Here is a 15,249-nt window from a genome sequence, read left to right as displayed (position 1 = left end):
ACTCTGCCCTGGTGAAGTCTCATCTGGAGTGCTGTGTCCAGTTCTGGGTTCCCTGCTTCGGGAGAGACAGGGAACTACTGGAGAGAGTCACAGAGAGGGCTACAAAGATGCTGAGGAGACTGGGGCATGGTCTGCTTGACTGGCTAGGGCTGGGTGCTAGGTTGGACTGGATGATCCTGGAGATCTCTTCCAACCTGGTTGATTCTATGATTCTATGATATCAGAAAGGTTGAGTAGGTAAAATACTCTGGGAATGCAGGTATCTATCTTGTGGATTATGTAGCAGAGACATTTTTGCCAGCCCTCATCTAGCAGAGCAGAAGAGTTCTCACTGGGCTGTTGGCTCCTCTGCCTGTTGCATTAAGATCTGCAGAGCTGAAAAGGCAGCAAGTTGTTTTAAAAATAATGCAGTGGGACCAGCCCAGCTTTCTGTCCACACTTCCCTAAGGAAGCAAACCTTGGCAATCCATCTTCTGAGGGCTGTTATCTTCTCATCTCCCTCTTCTGCTCCCTTTCCTTCTGCTCATTTTAGGTGTTGCTGTCAAGCTGTTCTCTTTTTTTCCTTCAGCCTTGAATCTTGTGAAAACCTCACTTCTGGTTTTAAGCTCCTCACTCAAATATTTAGGGCAGTAACTCCGTTGTCTAAGTCTTTTTCTTCGGCCTTCTCTCCTACGTTTTCCTTCCTCATCCTGGAACTCCCTCCTGTCCCATGTTTTCTTTCTCTTCCATCAGGCTGTTTGCTGGTATTCCTTGAAGGGACAGCAGCAGATAAGAGGAACCAAGAGAAAAAAATGAAAAAGCTAATGTAAAAGTGAAAAACTGCAGATGGTTTAAGTGCATGAAAAGGACCTCTAAAGCATAACCTTGGGGCTGAACAAAAAAATCTTTCTTTTTTCCCCTCCCCTCTGTGCTGGAACATGCATAAGGAATTTGGTGATCTTGGAGGTCTTTTCCAACCAGAACAATTCTATAATTCTATGAACAGTATGAAGAGTGCAGTAGGACAAATCAAGATCCATCTGCATCTTTGCTATCAGATTTACGTTTTAGAGGCATAGACTACTCATCTAAGAACTAAGAGGGTGCTGAGTAGTAATCTGGGAGTGCTGGGTTTATGGCTGGACTTCATCTTAAAGGTTCTCTTCCAAGCAAACCACTTCTATGAGTCTGTGAAATCATAGAATAGAATCAACAATGTTGGAAGAGACCTCCAAGCTCATCTAGTCCAACCTAGCACCCAGCCCTATCCAGTCAACTAGACCATGGCACTAAGTGCCTCATCCAGTGGCAAATCACTCTCTCTGGGAAGAACTTCCTCCTAACATCCAGCCTATACCTCCCCTGGCACAACTTGAGACTGTGTCCCCCTTGTTCTTGATTTACCTGTTCCAGAGCAGATTTCATCATGAGGCACAGGGTATGAACTGAATCATGGTGCAGCTCAGAAACATTTTAGAGAACAGAAGTGCCCCATATAGCCTGTGGGAAACAAAAAGTATAATGAGATCTCACTTGTTTCCTTGCCCAGGCTTTCCCCCTGGACCTGGAAGAGTCAAATGAAGTTAAATCAGTGTTTTGCCTATCTGCCAAACTCACTGATACATAAGGGTAGTTAGACTCCAAGGAGATGCTTTTTTGTAAGGATACCAGCTGTCCTGGCTGTAGGAGCAGATGTTTGTAGCAGTCAAGGCTCATGTTTAGCCTGACATCAGCAGGGCTCCTGTGTAAAAGGAAACAGGGAGTCATGGTAACTCCTTATTTGGGTGACTGTTTTGTTCAGATCATCCCTTCCTGCACCCCTGCCACAGAGCTTATATGCACTGTGTCAAGGATGCTGGAGCCCTTCCAGGGCTGGGACTAACTGAGCCCGGGCGAGAGCCTTGTGACACCATCGTGCACATGGACTGAATGAAATCTAAAGAATTTCAAATCCCAACTAAATGTGTTAGGACAGACCCACTGAAAAAAAAAAAAACCCAACAGTGGAAAAAGAAAAGGTTGCTGTTGAACTTAATTAGCAGAGCCAAAGTGGTCCTACTGGCTCAGCACCCCAGCACAAAGGGAGCACATCAGGTCACTGCAAGGGCAACACCAGAATGAAAAAGGGCAGGATGGAAAAAGAGGCCTGGGCCAGGAGCGTGACACAAGGAGAACTGCCAGCTTCCTAAATGCTTGCTCAGAGACAGCTCTCCAGAGAGGCCTGGAGGCTGGGCTTTGGTAAAGGCTGGTGGGAATTAGATGCACCTATGGTTGAGTTAGGCTGAGCTTATTTTCTGGAGGTGGTGGAGTCACCGTCCCTGGAGGTGTTCAAGAGAAGCCTGGATGAGGCACTTAGTGCCATGGTCTAGTTGACTGGCTAGGGCTGGGGGATAGGTTAGCCTGGATGATCTTGGAGATCTCTTCCAACCTGGTTGATTCTATGATTCTAAGTGGTGACAGTCTGGAGCTCAGCATTGGAGCTGCGGCAGCCCACCTGTATAAATGCAGGTAGTGGGAGAGAAGCTGGAAGGGTTTCTGCTGTGTTTCAAAGTCTGGAAGCATGTCTGAATTAACTAGTTCCCATAAAGGAGGGCAGGTGGGCAGGCTGGTTTGGGAATAACCAGAGAAGACTGCTAAGCCCATAGCTATCTCCTATGCTCAGCACAGTGGTGGCTGTGGCTGCTTTGCAACTGGGTTGAGAATGGGAAAGCTATGAGCAGAGCATGTGTCAGCCTTACAGATGCTTTTGTTGACTCAGCCTCTGGAGTTTGTTGTTCCTTGAACTCTTGCAGTCAAAAGTGGGATGGAGTGAGCAAGGGGGAGATGATGTAGGTGGATGTGAAGTTTGCTGGCCAGCATCTGCTGTTTATGCTTCTGAAAAAAGCCTGAGCCTTGTGCTCCTGTGCACCTGTCTAAGTCTGCGTTTAGTTTTTCCTCCTACAGATTCCTACTCCTATAAAAGGGTAGCCCCTTCTAGTCCCTCCTATCCCCCTCTCCACTCCAGGCATCATTCCTGCTGTCACAGGAGAAACCCTGGGGATGACAGGAGGAGCTGCGTGCTCTGGCTTGTGTGAACAGGCAAGGCATCTACCCTGGGTGTCTACCATGGACACCAGCCATGGAGGAAAGTAGTTTATTATCATGATGGTGACAGGACAGGGTGACCACAAACCACACTGCCTGCCTGCCCATGTGCTTGCCAAGGTGCAGGCAGGACCAAGGTTCAGCTGGTAAGCACCGTGGGGAGAGCAATCCTGCTGGCAGGCATTTCACAGTTGTGAGAGGAATCTCACTTCTGTGGAGTTCCTGCTGCATAAATTGCTTGAGTGTGGCTGCTCTCATTACATGTCAAGTGGAGAACTTCAGGGCTGCCCTTACATAATCATACTTGGGTATGGCAGGATAAAGAGGTCATTCATAAGAAAGTCTGCAGGTAATGCCATGTGGATTTATGGCAGAAGCTTGAGAAAGGATAGCTCTCTTCTTTATTCTGAAGACAGGATTGAGAGTTATTTCAGAGCTATAACAACAATGTGTAGTATTTTTAAGGCAGGCTTTTGTACACATGCTCTCAGTGGATTTAGGGCACCTGAATACCTACAAGATAGGGAATTGATTATTCAGCAAACTAGTGCAAGTGAAGCTAGGAAATACCTCCTGGCCCAAGTTACAGGGAGGGGAAACTTTTCCTTTTGTTGTCCCAAGTCTGAGCTCTTTACCTGGTGTGCAAAATGCAACTGACACACAGAGCAAAGAGATTTGCTTTATTGCAGTTCTGCAGAGAAATGGGTGCCAGGTGGTAGCTCCATTGCACACTTTGCAGCACATTGCTAGTTCCCATAGAAATGGTTTATATACAAACAACAAATTATGTCTATCTATATATATCTATGATTGGTTATGTGATTTTTACATCATATCTATCATTGTACATGTGCTCCACCAGTTACCTACTAAGGTGATCCTCTTCTTACATAGACATTCTCTTCTTAGAGGGACATTTTATAGTATTAATATCCTCAAAGGTTATATAGGGGACACCTCAGTGCTTTGATCTCTGTCCAAGTCTATCTGTGGTTTATGTAAAGATGCCAGAATGAGGCATTAGCTACAAAAGTTGACAGTATTGTGCTGGCCTTTGATACTGCTGCTAATTACTGTGTCTTGTTTCTGGCCAGTTTAACCTTCCAGGTCATCCTGTCCTTTAGTCTTACAGGGTCTTTCATTCTTGTTATCTTGGTTTCAGACCAATTCATTGTAAGCTTATTCAGCCTGAAGGTTCTTAACTCCATCCTCCCAACATCTCTTTCATCCCTCTGCAGACTTGACTGGAGCTTTAGATCAGAGCACACAAACAGCAGTGGGACTCATCTTCTGCCCTCTTCCTAAAGGAAATGCAATGGGATTGAAGGAGGGAAGGGCCAGAACATTGCCAGTATCTCCCTGCACACAGGGAGCTTAGTGGGAGTCAGTCTTCTGGCTAAATAAGGAGTCAAAAGGAGCTCTAATAAGGCTGGATTACAAAGTGAGAATTTCTTATTTCCTCCCTAGGAGCTGCAGTCCAGATCACTTTGATCACTCTGACTACTTGGGAAGCTAATCTGACTGTTACAGTTACTCAGAGCAACCTGAAACTTGACTTCTTCCCTTTTTCATAGCAGTCTGTCCTGAAAGTGCAGCTCTTGTCCCAGGTAGATACAAACCTTCACTTGTGTCCTTAATTCTGCAGGGACTTGTTGTCACTTGTGACACGTGGGCATGCCAGAGAAGAGCAACAAAGCACGGGCCCTGCCACTGCACTTGCTGGGGAAAGGCTGATGCTGGTGGGTGTGAGGGAGGATGGACCCAGCCCTCCAGGGTTCCAAGGAGCTGGGGTTTCAGAGCCAGCATTTACAGTGCACAGTGATGAGCTGCAGGGAGAAGTATGTAGCCTTCCTGACTCATTCACACACCCAAAGCTTGCTCTGCACTGCTGTGACACACTTTTATTGCACTATGGTGTATGTACTGTTTCAAAACTCATTATTAGAGACAGGATAAAACTCTCTGGATAATCTGAGATCTCTGGAGATTAGGGCATTAATTTTTTATCCCCCTGTTGATACATACAGGGGTGTCTTCCTTGCACCCTTACTCAACTAGGTGATTGTGATGGTTTGAGTGCTACCTGCCCCCCCACACACTTAAGAAAATCACCCAGACTAGACTCAGCCAAGATGGAAATTGAATGAAGCTTTATATTTACAGCTTAGCACAGTATACAAGCAGATATTTACAGCTATATACAGAAATACAACAGCCCTCCCAGAAACCTGAGTCCCCAGGAGGGGCTCGCAACCACCCTTCCACCCCTCTACCTTACCCCAGACTTTGCCTTACGTTCAAGGTGAGTTTGGAGAACTGGCCAAGAGGGTTAGGAAGCAGATGGATTATTCACACAGACAGCAAGTTAGAGAGAGAAGGGAAGCAGCCAAAACCAGGAAGCAACTCTGTTATCTATGTTTATATTCTGGTTTTTATACATCTCAGCAAGTGAGTACTGTGTTCAGTTTTGGGCTCCCCAGTTGAAGAGGGACTGGGATCTGCTGGAGAGGGTCCAGTGGAGGGCTAGGAGGATGATTTGGAGACAGGAGGGCATGGCTTCTGAGGAGAGGCTGAGGGACCTGGGGCTTTTTAGTCTGGAGAAGAGAAGACTGAGAGGGGATTTGATAAATGTTTATAAGTATCTGAGGGCTGATCAGGAGAGGGGGGACAGGCTCTGCTCACTTGCTCCCTGTGATAGAATAAGGAGCAATGGGTGTAAGTTGCAGCAAAAGAGGTTCTGCCTCAACACAAGGGGGAACTTCTTTACTGTAAGGGTCACAGAGCACTGGCACAGGCTCCCCAGGGAGGTTGTGGAGTCTCCTTCTCTGGAGACTTTCAAGGCCTGTCTGGATGTGTTCCTCTGTGATCTGTGTTAGATAGTATTGTCCTGCTCCATAAGGGGAGTTGGACTCAATGATGTCCTTGAGTCCCTTCCAACCCCTACCATCCTGTGATCCTATGAAGTGAAGTAGACATCACCATTGTTGCCTTTTCACAGCTTATAATCTAATTCCTCTCACTAAAATGTCCCAGCTAGGCTCAAACTAGCACAATGATGACTCCAGACATAACTGCAGCATATTCAAAAATACCATCCCACGTATTTTCCTAGTGGAAGGTTGGTTTGGGAAATCCTGGTTTGGGAAATAGTCAAATGAGTGGGGATTTTGTAATTATCTCTGCAATACTGGAAGCCTAATATAGATCTCTCAGATGGCTCGTTGTTCAGCTTTAAGCAGTGATGAAGTATTGTGTCAAGCTTCTTTCACTCAACTAGAAGAGGCAGCTAAAACACAATCTGCTTTTTCAGGGAGCAGAGTGCCAAAGCATGGCCACCAAACTCTCTGCAGATGGTGGATTACAACACAAAGTTTATTCAGTGTAGCCTTCACAGATTGCATTGGCTTGGAAGGGACTCTCAAAGGTTATTTTGTCCAATTCCCCTGCAGTGAACAGGGACACTTCCAGCTAGATCAGGTTGCCCAGGTCCACAGCAAGTCTGAACTTGAATGTCTCCAGGGATGGAGCCTCAATCATATCCTTGGGCAACCTGTTGCAGTATTTCATCACTCTCATTGTGAATTAACTTCCTCCTAATGTCCAACCTAAGTCTCCCCTGCTCTAGTTTCTAACCATTGTCCCTTGTCTTATTGCTACTACTCCTCCTAGGCAGTCCTTCCCCAGCCTTCTTGTAGGCCCCCTTCAGGTACTGTAAGCCTGCTCTAAGGTCTGCCTAAAGCCTTCTTTTCCCCAGGCTGAACAACCCAAATTCTCTCAGCTTGTCCTCACAGGAGAGGTGCTCCAGCCCTCTGATCATCTTCGTGGCCCTCCTCTGGAGCTGCTGCAGCAGGTCCATGTCTCCCTTGTGTTGGGAGTCCCAAAGCTGGACACAGCACTGCAGGTGCAGAGAGAGGGGCAGACTCACCTCTCTCCAATCTGCTGGCCACTCACTGAAATACAATTGACTTTTCCTTTTGAGCAGCTGTCTTCTCCCCCCAAATTAGAAGCAGAGAGGTAAGCAGAGTGCTGCTGCTTCCTAAAATATTGTGACAAGTTTGGTGGGATTTGGTGACAGAGCATTCAGTGGATGGCATCCTGCCATTACTGAAAAGAAAAAAACCCAAACAAACCACCAACCTCTTGAAGTTTTACTAAACAAAAGTCCCTCCAAAGAAGGGCCTGGATATTTGACCCAAAGGTACCTGGAAAACCTCAATTTGTGTGTGTGTGTCTATGGGAAAGGCTAAATTCGAAGCCTGTCTCGTGACAGCTGAATGTGGTGGGGGGGTGTAGTTGGTAACTTTATCTGTCTCAGAGGGGAGAGGAGAAGCCAGCTCTATTAATAGTTCAGATTCCCTGTCAAATCCTATCTTTCACACCCGCTTTATAAATGGTGTGGGACAGATTCTCAACTGGCAGCAGCGAGCAGAGAAAGACAGGCTGTGCCAAATGGCGTTAGCTGAAGCAGGCAGTGCAAGCATGGCGCGGGGCAGGAGGCCTTCACAGACACTCAGCAGCACTGTGCTCGCTGCTGGGGGTGGCCTCTAGTCCTCCAGCATGTCTCTGGGGAAGGCAAACCCCCCTCCTGCAAAGGCCTGCAGGGCTGGTGGAGTCCAGTGGAGATGGTAAGAAAGGTTGGACATGGAAAAGAGGCTTCACAACCAGCAGACTCAGGAATCATAGAATCATAGAATCAACCAGACTGGAAAAGACCTCCAAGATCATCCAGTCCAACCTAGCACCCAGCCCTAGCCACTCAACTAGACCATGGCACTAAGTGCCTCATCCAGGCTTTCCTTGAACACCTCCAGGGACAGTGCCTCCACCACCTCCCTGGGCAGCCCATTCCAATGCCAATCACTCTCTCTGGCAACAACTTCCTCCTAACATCCAGCCTAGACCTCCCCTGGCACAACTTGAGACTGTGTCCCCTTGTTCTGTTGCTAGTTGCCTGGCAGAAGAGACCAACCCCCACCTGGCTACAACCTCCCTTACAAAGCCACCTCCTATTTTTATTGCTTTGCTGGAATTCAGTTAGGTTTCTCCTGTTCTGCCCTGGTGAGCAGAGACCACACCTGGAATACTGTGTCAAGTTGTGGGCTCCCCAGTTCAAGAGAGACAGGGGTCTGCTGGAGAGAGTCCAACAGAGAGATACATGGATGACTGAGGAACTTGAACGTCTCTGGTATGAAGAAAGACTGAGAGACCTGGGGCTGTTTAGTCTGGAGAAGAGAAGGCTGAGAGGGGATCTTATCAATGCTTATAAATATCTGAGGGGTAGATGTCAAGAGGAAGGTGCAGGCTGTTTTTAGTGGTGCCCAGTCATAGGACAAGGAATAATGGATATAAGCTAGAACACAGAAAGTTCCAACTCAACATGAGGAGAAGCTTCTTTACTGTAAGGGTGATGGAGCACTGGAGCAGGCTGCCCAGAGAGGTTGTGGAGTCTCCTTCTCTGGAGACATTCAAAACCTGCCTGGAGGTGTTCCTGTGTGTCCTGTCCTAGATGATCCTGCTTTGGCAGGAGAGTTAGACTAGATGATCTCTAGAGGTCCCTTCCAACTAGCATTCTGTGCTTCTGTGAATCTATGCCATAATATTTCATAAATCAGTCCTAAAATTAACTGACAGCAGCCATCCTCTTGTGCTGGGTGGAAAGATGCAGATCAGGTGTACAAAGCCCAAGAAATACCATGACATGAGTCCCTTACCTTGGTTTTTAAACCCAATAGCTAAATCATAGAGCTGCTGGGATTGGAAGAGACTTTTGAGATCATAAACTGCTCACCTAGAATTCACAGTCCAACCACTGCTGCTAAGGTACTCCCACTAGAGACTGTGTCACTGAGCACCATATCCATGCATCTTTTAAGTACCTTCAGGGATGGTGACTCCACCACCTCCCTGGGCAGCCTGTTCTAATGCTTGGTAACTCTTTCTGTGAAGAAATGTTCCTTAATATCCAAACAATCCAGTAACATCTTCAAAAGCACTTCAGTTCCATAGGAACCTAATGTCAGTTTTACAGATGGATGTGGATAGGAGTTCAGAGCCCCTGGGTAGCCATCTCAGGCTTTTTTTATCTCCCTCTAGACCACCCCAAATAAGACTTGGAGCTCCAAGAAGAGTTAGTTAATGCAAGTAGAAGAGTTAGTTAATGCAAGTAGAAGAGTTAGTTAATGCAAGTAGAAGAGTTAGTTAATGCAAGTAGAAGAGTTGCATGAGAGGAAAATCACTTCTTGAAGATAGACTTGTGAAATGGGTGGGGGCCAAAGGCATGGAAGATGTGAGGGCTGCTTTCCTGCTAGTCATGCCTTGAGTCAGATGAGATAAAAGTGGTGGGAAATACTGTGTAAGCCACATGCCAGTCTAGCCAGCGTCTCTCTGGTTCATCTGCTTAGTCACTCAGCCTGTCACTTAGGAAACATCCATTAACCACAGAAGATTTCAGAGCCAAGTCTCTTATCTTTTTATTTCCCCATGTGTTATTTCTCTGTTACTGTCCTGTTGAGACTGTTTGTCTTCTGCCAGTGAACTCTCTCCAGTCTCAAGAATGGTTGATTGTACATGCTTATGGTAACATATTGAAGCTGTTGTATGCAGTACCAAGGTCCTTGTCTTTGCAGTCTGAGTCAGATGCATTCCCTATGAGCATTTGGCAGTTTGGAACAGGCCCAGTGGCTTCTTCTTCATTGGCATAGGAAACATTGATACCATAAGCCCTGGGGAATGGCCCTGCTGAACAAATCTAGAAGCCAAAGGAACTCTCTGAAGAGACTGGAGCCACTGGCTGCACACCACCACCAGCTTGGTGGCTGTTGGTAGCCACTTGCAGGCATTCAGGCTGGGAGATATTCTCAGGAGCTGAATGTTTGAGTCACTTGGAACATGACTTACTGGGAGAGCAGAAATGTGTCTCTGGTAGAGCAAACTAGTGGTGCAGGTACCTGCAGATGAAAATGCAGTTTAATTACCTTTTTGCCTTTCCAAGCATATATGGATCCAGTGCGCCTCTGCTTCCTTTTCCTACAGGGAAGGTATCAGAAGTATTGCCTCGGGGGGATTCACTGTCACTTCTTCTGATCTGTTGAGCAGCATCAGCCACTCAGATCCTCCAAGGCTGAGCATAAGTCAGCAAAGTTTTGCCTTGCTCTCTGTTGCCACAAATAAGAAAATAACCTTTTCTTTGGGGATTAAGCTTAGCAGATTCACAGAGGTGTAGCATTTGCAAATAATTAAAACTGGATTTTGCTACAAAAGAGCATGCTTTGCTGCTGTAGTTTCTGAAGGCCTTCTCTGCCTTCCCATTTACATTAGGACTGACAAATATCCATCCATAATCTCTTCAGAGCAGTCAGGAATCAGTGCCTGGACTCACAGAATCACAGACTGTTAGGGGTTGGAGGGGATCTCAAAAGACCATACAGCCCAAACCCCCTGCTAAAACAGGATCATCTAGAGTAGGTCACACAGGAACATATCTAGGCAGGTTTTGGATGTGTCCAGAGAAGAAGACTCCACCACCTCTCTGAGTAGCCTGCTCCACTGCTTTGTCACCCTCTCAGTGAAAATGTTCTTCCTTATGTTTATGTAGAACCTCCTATATTCCACCTTGCACTCATTGCCCCTTGTCCTATCATTGAACATCTCTGAGCAGAGCCTGGCTCCATGCTCCTGACACTGCGCTTCACATCTTTATAAACATGAATGAAGTCACTCCTCAATCTCCTCCAAGCTAAAGACAGCCAACTCCCTCAGCCTTTCCTCATCAGGGAGATGTTCCACTTGCTCCCAACATAGCCATTATTTCAACAGGGAGGTTATCCCCATGCCATACAGCTCTATAAGAAAGGATGAGCAGTTCTCCCTGTCTTCATCTGATCAGTGGATTAGTTGCCTTCGTACCTCCTTCTCTACCCATCTTAGGAGGAGGGGCTGAGAGACTTGAGGCTCTTTCGCCTGGAGAAGAGCAGACTGACAGGGGATCTTCTCACTGCTGTGTAAAGAGCACAGGGGAAGAGGATGGGGCTGGGCTCTTTTCAGTGGTGCCCAGTGACAAGACAAAGGGCAGTGAGCACAAACTAGAACTCAGGAGGTTTCACTTACACATAAGGAAAAACTTTACATTGAGGGTGCCAGAGCACTGGACCAGGCTGCCCAGAGAGGTTGTAGAGGCTCTTTCTCTGGAGAGATTCCAAATGTGCCTGGACATGTTCCTGTGCAACCTGATCTAGGTGACCCTGCTCTAGCAGTGAGATGATCTCCAGAGGTCCCTTCCAACTCCTGCCAGCCTGTGATTCTGTGAACTACCTTTGTGTTTTCCATGCACAATAAAGCATTTAACTGTGCAAGTAATTTAACCCACGGCTGAAAACACTGGCAGAAGGATTGCAGGTCTGCTTCAAACTATTAGAAATGCTTCAGTCAAGAATCTTTTCTCCCTTGAAGGTAAAATAATGCTTGTGTTTTAGCACTAAGGATTTCTCACATAGCATACTTTCATTCATGCACAGTTCCTACTCAGGCACAGTTTCAGACCAGCATTTTGAAGTATTTTTTGCTACTGGAAATCACTCTTTTATTAAAGTGTGTTTAGCCCTTCTTTGTACTCCCCAGTGTCTTCAAACCAAGTAGGTTTTATTGCCCATGTTAGCTCACTAACTTATTTCCAGCATACTTCTCAAAATCACAGAACCACAGAATGTCAGGGGTTGGGAAGGACCTCTAAAGATCATCTAGTCCAACCCTGCAGTTAGTTCAGGATCACCCAGAGTAAATCACACAGGAACACATCCAGGTGGGTTTGGAATGCCTCCAGAGATGGAAACTCCACAATCTCTGTGGGCAGCCTGCTCCAGTGCTCCAGCACCCTCACAGCAAAGAAGTTTTTCCTTATGTTTACAGGAAACCTCCTGTGTTACAGTTTGTGTCCATTGTCCCTTGTCTGGTCACTGGTCTGGCTCCATCCTCCTGGCACTTTGTGGAAACTTAATTCTGTATTATATCAAATAGCATTCTAAAGTAGTTTGCTTAGCATGCATGCTACTGTGTGTCTTTAAAAGGGAAAATGCCTTTCTAGATACTTTGCTGCTGCTGCAGGACCACTCCTCAGGGTTCAGAGCTTGATTTGTCTCAAGGACCAGGAGAAAGAAGGAGGGTTTCATGCTGCTTAGACATGCCGAGCTTTGGAATCCTGATCTCTTGGTGGTTAGCACTCAGCCCCTAGCACCTCATATCTTGTAAAGATGAGATTCAAGTAAATTATTAACTGTTGGTTATGGTGGCTTGGTTTGCACAACATTTGACGTTCAAACTGGCCCTTGTTCCATCTGTGTGCTTTGGAGCAAGACCAAGGACTAAATTTAGCTGCTCTCGGCTGCAGCGCTTGCTGTGACCCTGCTCTCCTTATCAGTTTACAAAGAGGGGAAGCTTCCTGTTGGTTTGCAGACTCTTTGAATGACATTGGACAGGTTTGCTCCGCTCTTCTCCTGAATACTTAAGACATAAGTGGATGGCTTCCTTGCTTCTTATGCTTTTTTGACTGGTAAATAAATAGTGCTCAGCAGGGTAGGCTGTGGCAAAAGAGCTGCAAAAGATCAAGAGGGATGTCTTTCAGTTTTTAAGTCTCTAATACCAGCTTTTGAGTTACTCTTTTTGAGAATAATGAGGATCAGAAGTCCAGGCACTGGAGACTGCAGTCACCAGTGTTGGGTGACCTGCATTAGGAGTGGGGACTTCAGTGTTGCTGACTTCCAGTATTTTTCTAGATAGTGGCAGCAGGGTACCAAAAAGGGTTTACACCAACTCTGTGTCACCAAAGAGTCCTCTCTGATCCAGTCCAGATCCAGCTCTGCAACATGTTTGAAGAGGATTAAGTCAACTTCCTGGCTGCATTCTGATCACATCTCCAAACATTACAGGTTGTCAGGCTACATTATGTTTGTATCTTCTTGTCTGCCATGGTAATTTTGTTCATTCATTTCCTTCTTTGTCGAAAAGAGCTGATCTAATACTTTTGAGTTGTAAAGTTGCAGGGCTTTTGAATCAGTAAATTTTGAGATAAGTTCAGCACAGTACTGAACATCTTGGGGCTTGTCCCAGAGTAGGCATAGTGACCCACTCTGACATTTCAGGAAATGATTTGCAAAAGAGAAATTCCTTTCAGCATTCGCTGTAGTTATCAGTGGTGAAGTGACAACTGAAAAAGCAACACTGATAAGAGTCCCCTGCCGCAGCCTTTCCCAGTGAGAAGAGGTCAAGTCAGAGTAGCACTTCATGCACAATGAAGGAAAATCACACAGAAAATAAGAGGCTTTCTTCTGAGGTGGTTACCTTCATTTCCTAACTCGAGTGACGTTCTTCTGTTTCTCCAGCAATGCAATCGGTCCCCTTGTTGCGCTCTGGCTTATCTATGAGCAAGGTGGTGTCATGCAAGAAGCATCGACTCCTGTCTGGCTTCTGTTTTACGGAGGTGTTGGCATCTGTGTGGGCCTCTGGGTCTGGGGTAGAAGAGTCATCCAGACCATGGGTAAAGACCTCACTCCAATCACACCATCAAGGTAGGTGCACAGCTGTCATTAAGGGTTGCGTGAACTTTGTGCGTGAAGCAATCTGAGAAGTCGCTGCTCTGGTATTTTGTTTGTCGTGCACTTTTCTGGATTTGCTGTGCTTTGATTTCAATGATAACCTGGCTTTGACTTCTCCCTCTTTCTTAAAAATGAAAGAAAAAAGAGGAAAGGAGAAAAAGAAGGAAAGAAAGAGAAAAAAAAAGAGAGAAATGATAACCCTGTAAACTAATACCGAATGCATCTGAAGGCATAGAGGTCTACGTGAACAGTCTTCTGCTGATGACCTAATTAATGTGGCAGAAAGTGCATTTGGAAATGGCAAGATTACAGTGGCTTTCCTAGTGTGCTTCTGACTATTAAAGCCATATGTATTCATGACAGTAATTTTCATCCTTAATGCATACTCGACCTCTGCTGGTGCCTAACCAAATTGCTTATGAAGCATGATTCACTGTAACGTAGAGCAGTAAAAGTCCCTGACGCAATGAGCCGTGCAGCCAGGTTACTACAGATGACCATGCCGTTCCCATTATTCAGCCCTTCCTTGTTCTCTTAACTTAATTCCTATCACAAAACTCAGTTGGAGATAAAGCAGTCGAAAGAAGAACCGGGTAAGACTTTGGCTCGCTGCATGGTATCAGTCCCAGCTGATGCAAAGAGTGATTGTGAAGTGTTTTCTTATGCTTCCTGCAGTGGATTCACTATTGAGTTGGCTTCGGCGTTCACAGTTGTGGTAGCTTCCAATGTTGGACTTCCTGTCAGTACTACACACTGCAAGGTATGCCTTTGCCCAGCGACTGCAGCCTGGGCAGCCTGGACTGTTCATCTTAAAACTGTGCCACTCAAGCCAGCGGATAATGGCATGGTGAGGGGAAAGCAGCCGCCGACGGAGGACAGCGAGGCGACGGCGCACACTTTGGTTGTGCCGGCGACACTGGAGAATAATCAGGCTTCCAAAACACACATTGGACTTGCCACAGTAAAGTAAAAAAAGTGTGAACTCCACAGCTGTGGCTAGAGCAAAACAGCCCTTAAAAAAAAAACCCCAAATCAACCATATCTCAATTTTAGAGCAAATGGTTGCAAGGAAGACCCCCGGTTTCCTCCGACGGTGCCATTTGAACCTGGCCGGGTAGCGTTTCTCCCTTGTTCAGAGGCTGCGCACCATCCACTGTGTGTTCTTCACTTTCTTGATAAGTGCATGGCATGGGACCTCCTGCATATAACTCGTTCACTACAGGTTTTCCATCTGTCTTTTTTTTTTTGTTTTGTTTTGTTTTGTTTTGTTTGTTTGTTTTATTTCTTCACAGTGGATTTTGCATTGAAGTAATGTGTGCGCTAACGGTACTTGTAGCCTCAAATGTGGGTATCCCAATAAGCTCCACCCATTGCAAGGTATTGGAGTTTGCAGTGATTCCCATCAGTAAATCACATCACTAGGACAAACCATAACAACACACCAAAGAGAGCGATTGCTGCAGATTGCCTTCACTATGCCACGTGCCCTGCGGACAGCGGGTGCGGAATGACGAGGACCGCTCACAACGCCAGTATGGCAAAGCAAAGTCAGCCTTAGGGGGAACTGCACAAAAGTCTGGAACACCTTTCACCCTCTCTC

The 15,249-nt window shown here is 46.2% G+C and overlaps 1 protein-coding gene across 1 annotated transcript in view; it reads left to right on the top strand.

The window, feature by feature from the left end:
* The window catches only part of SLC20A2 (solute carrier family 20 member 2), a 51,953-nt gene that overhangs the window by 29,725 nt on the left and 6,979 nt on the right, over nucleotides 1-15,249 (top strand). Inside the window, exons 9-10 of the mRNA XM_064148503.1 lie at nucleotides 13,437-13,622; nucleotides 14,325-14,409. Coding sequence (XP_064004573.1) covers nucleotides 13,437-13,622; nucleotides 14,325-14,409 — 271 coding nt within the window. The remainder of the gene's footprint in view (nucleotides 1-13,436; nucleotides 13,623-14,324; nucleotides 14,410-15,249) is intronic.

This window comes from Pogoniulus pusillus, chromosome 9 (genome assembly GCF_015220805.1).
Source record: "Pogoniulus pusillus isolate bPogPus1 chromosome 9, bPogPus1.pri, whole genome shotgun sequence".
NCBI lineage: Eukaryota > Metazoa > Chordata > Aves > Piciformes > Lybiidae > Pogoniulus > Pogoniulus pusillus.
Note: the sequence above shows the minus strand (reverse complement) of the source record. Positions and strands in the feature narration are given on the sequence as shown.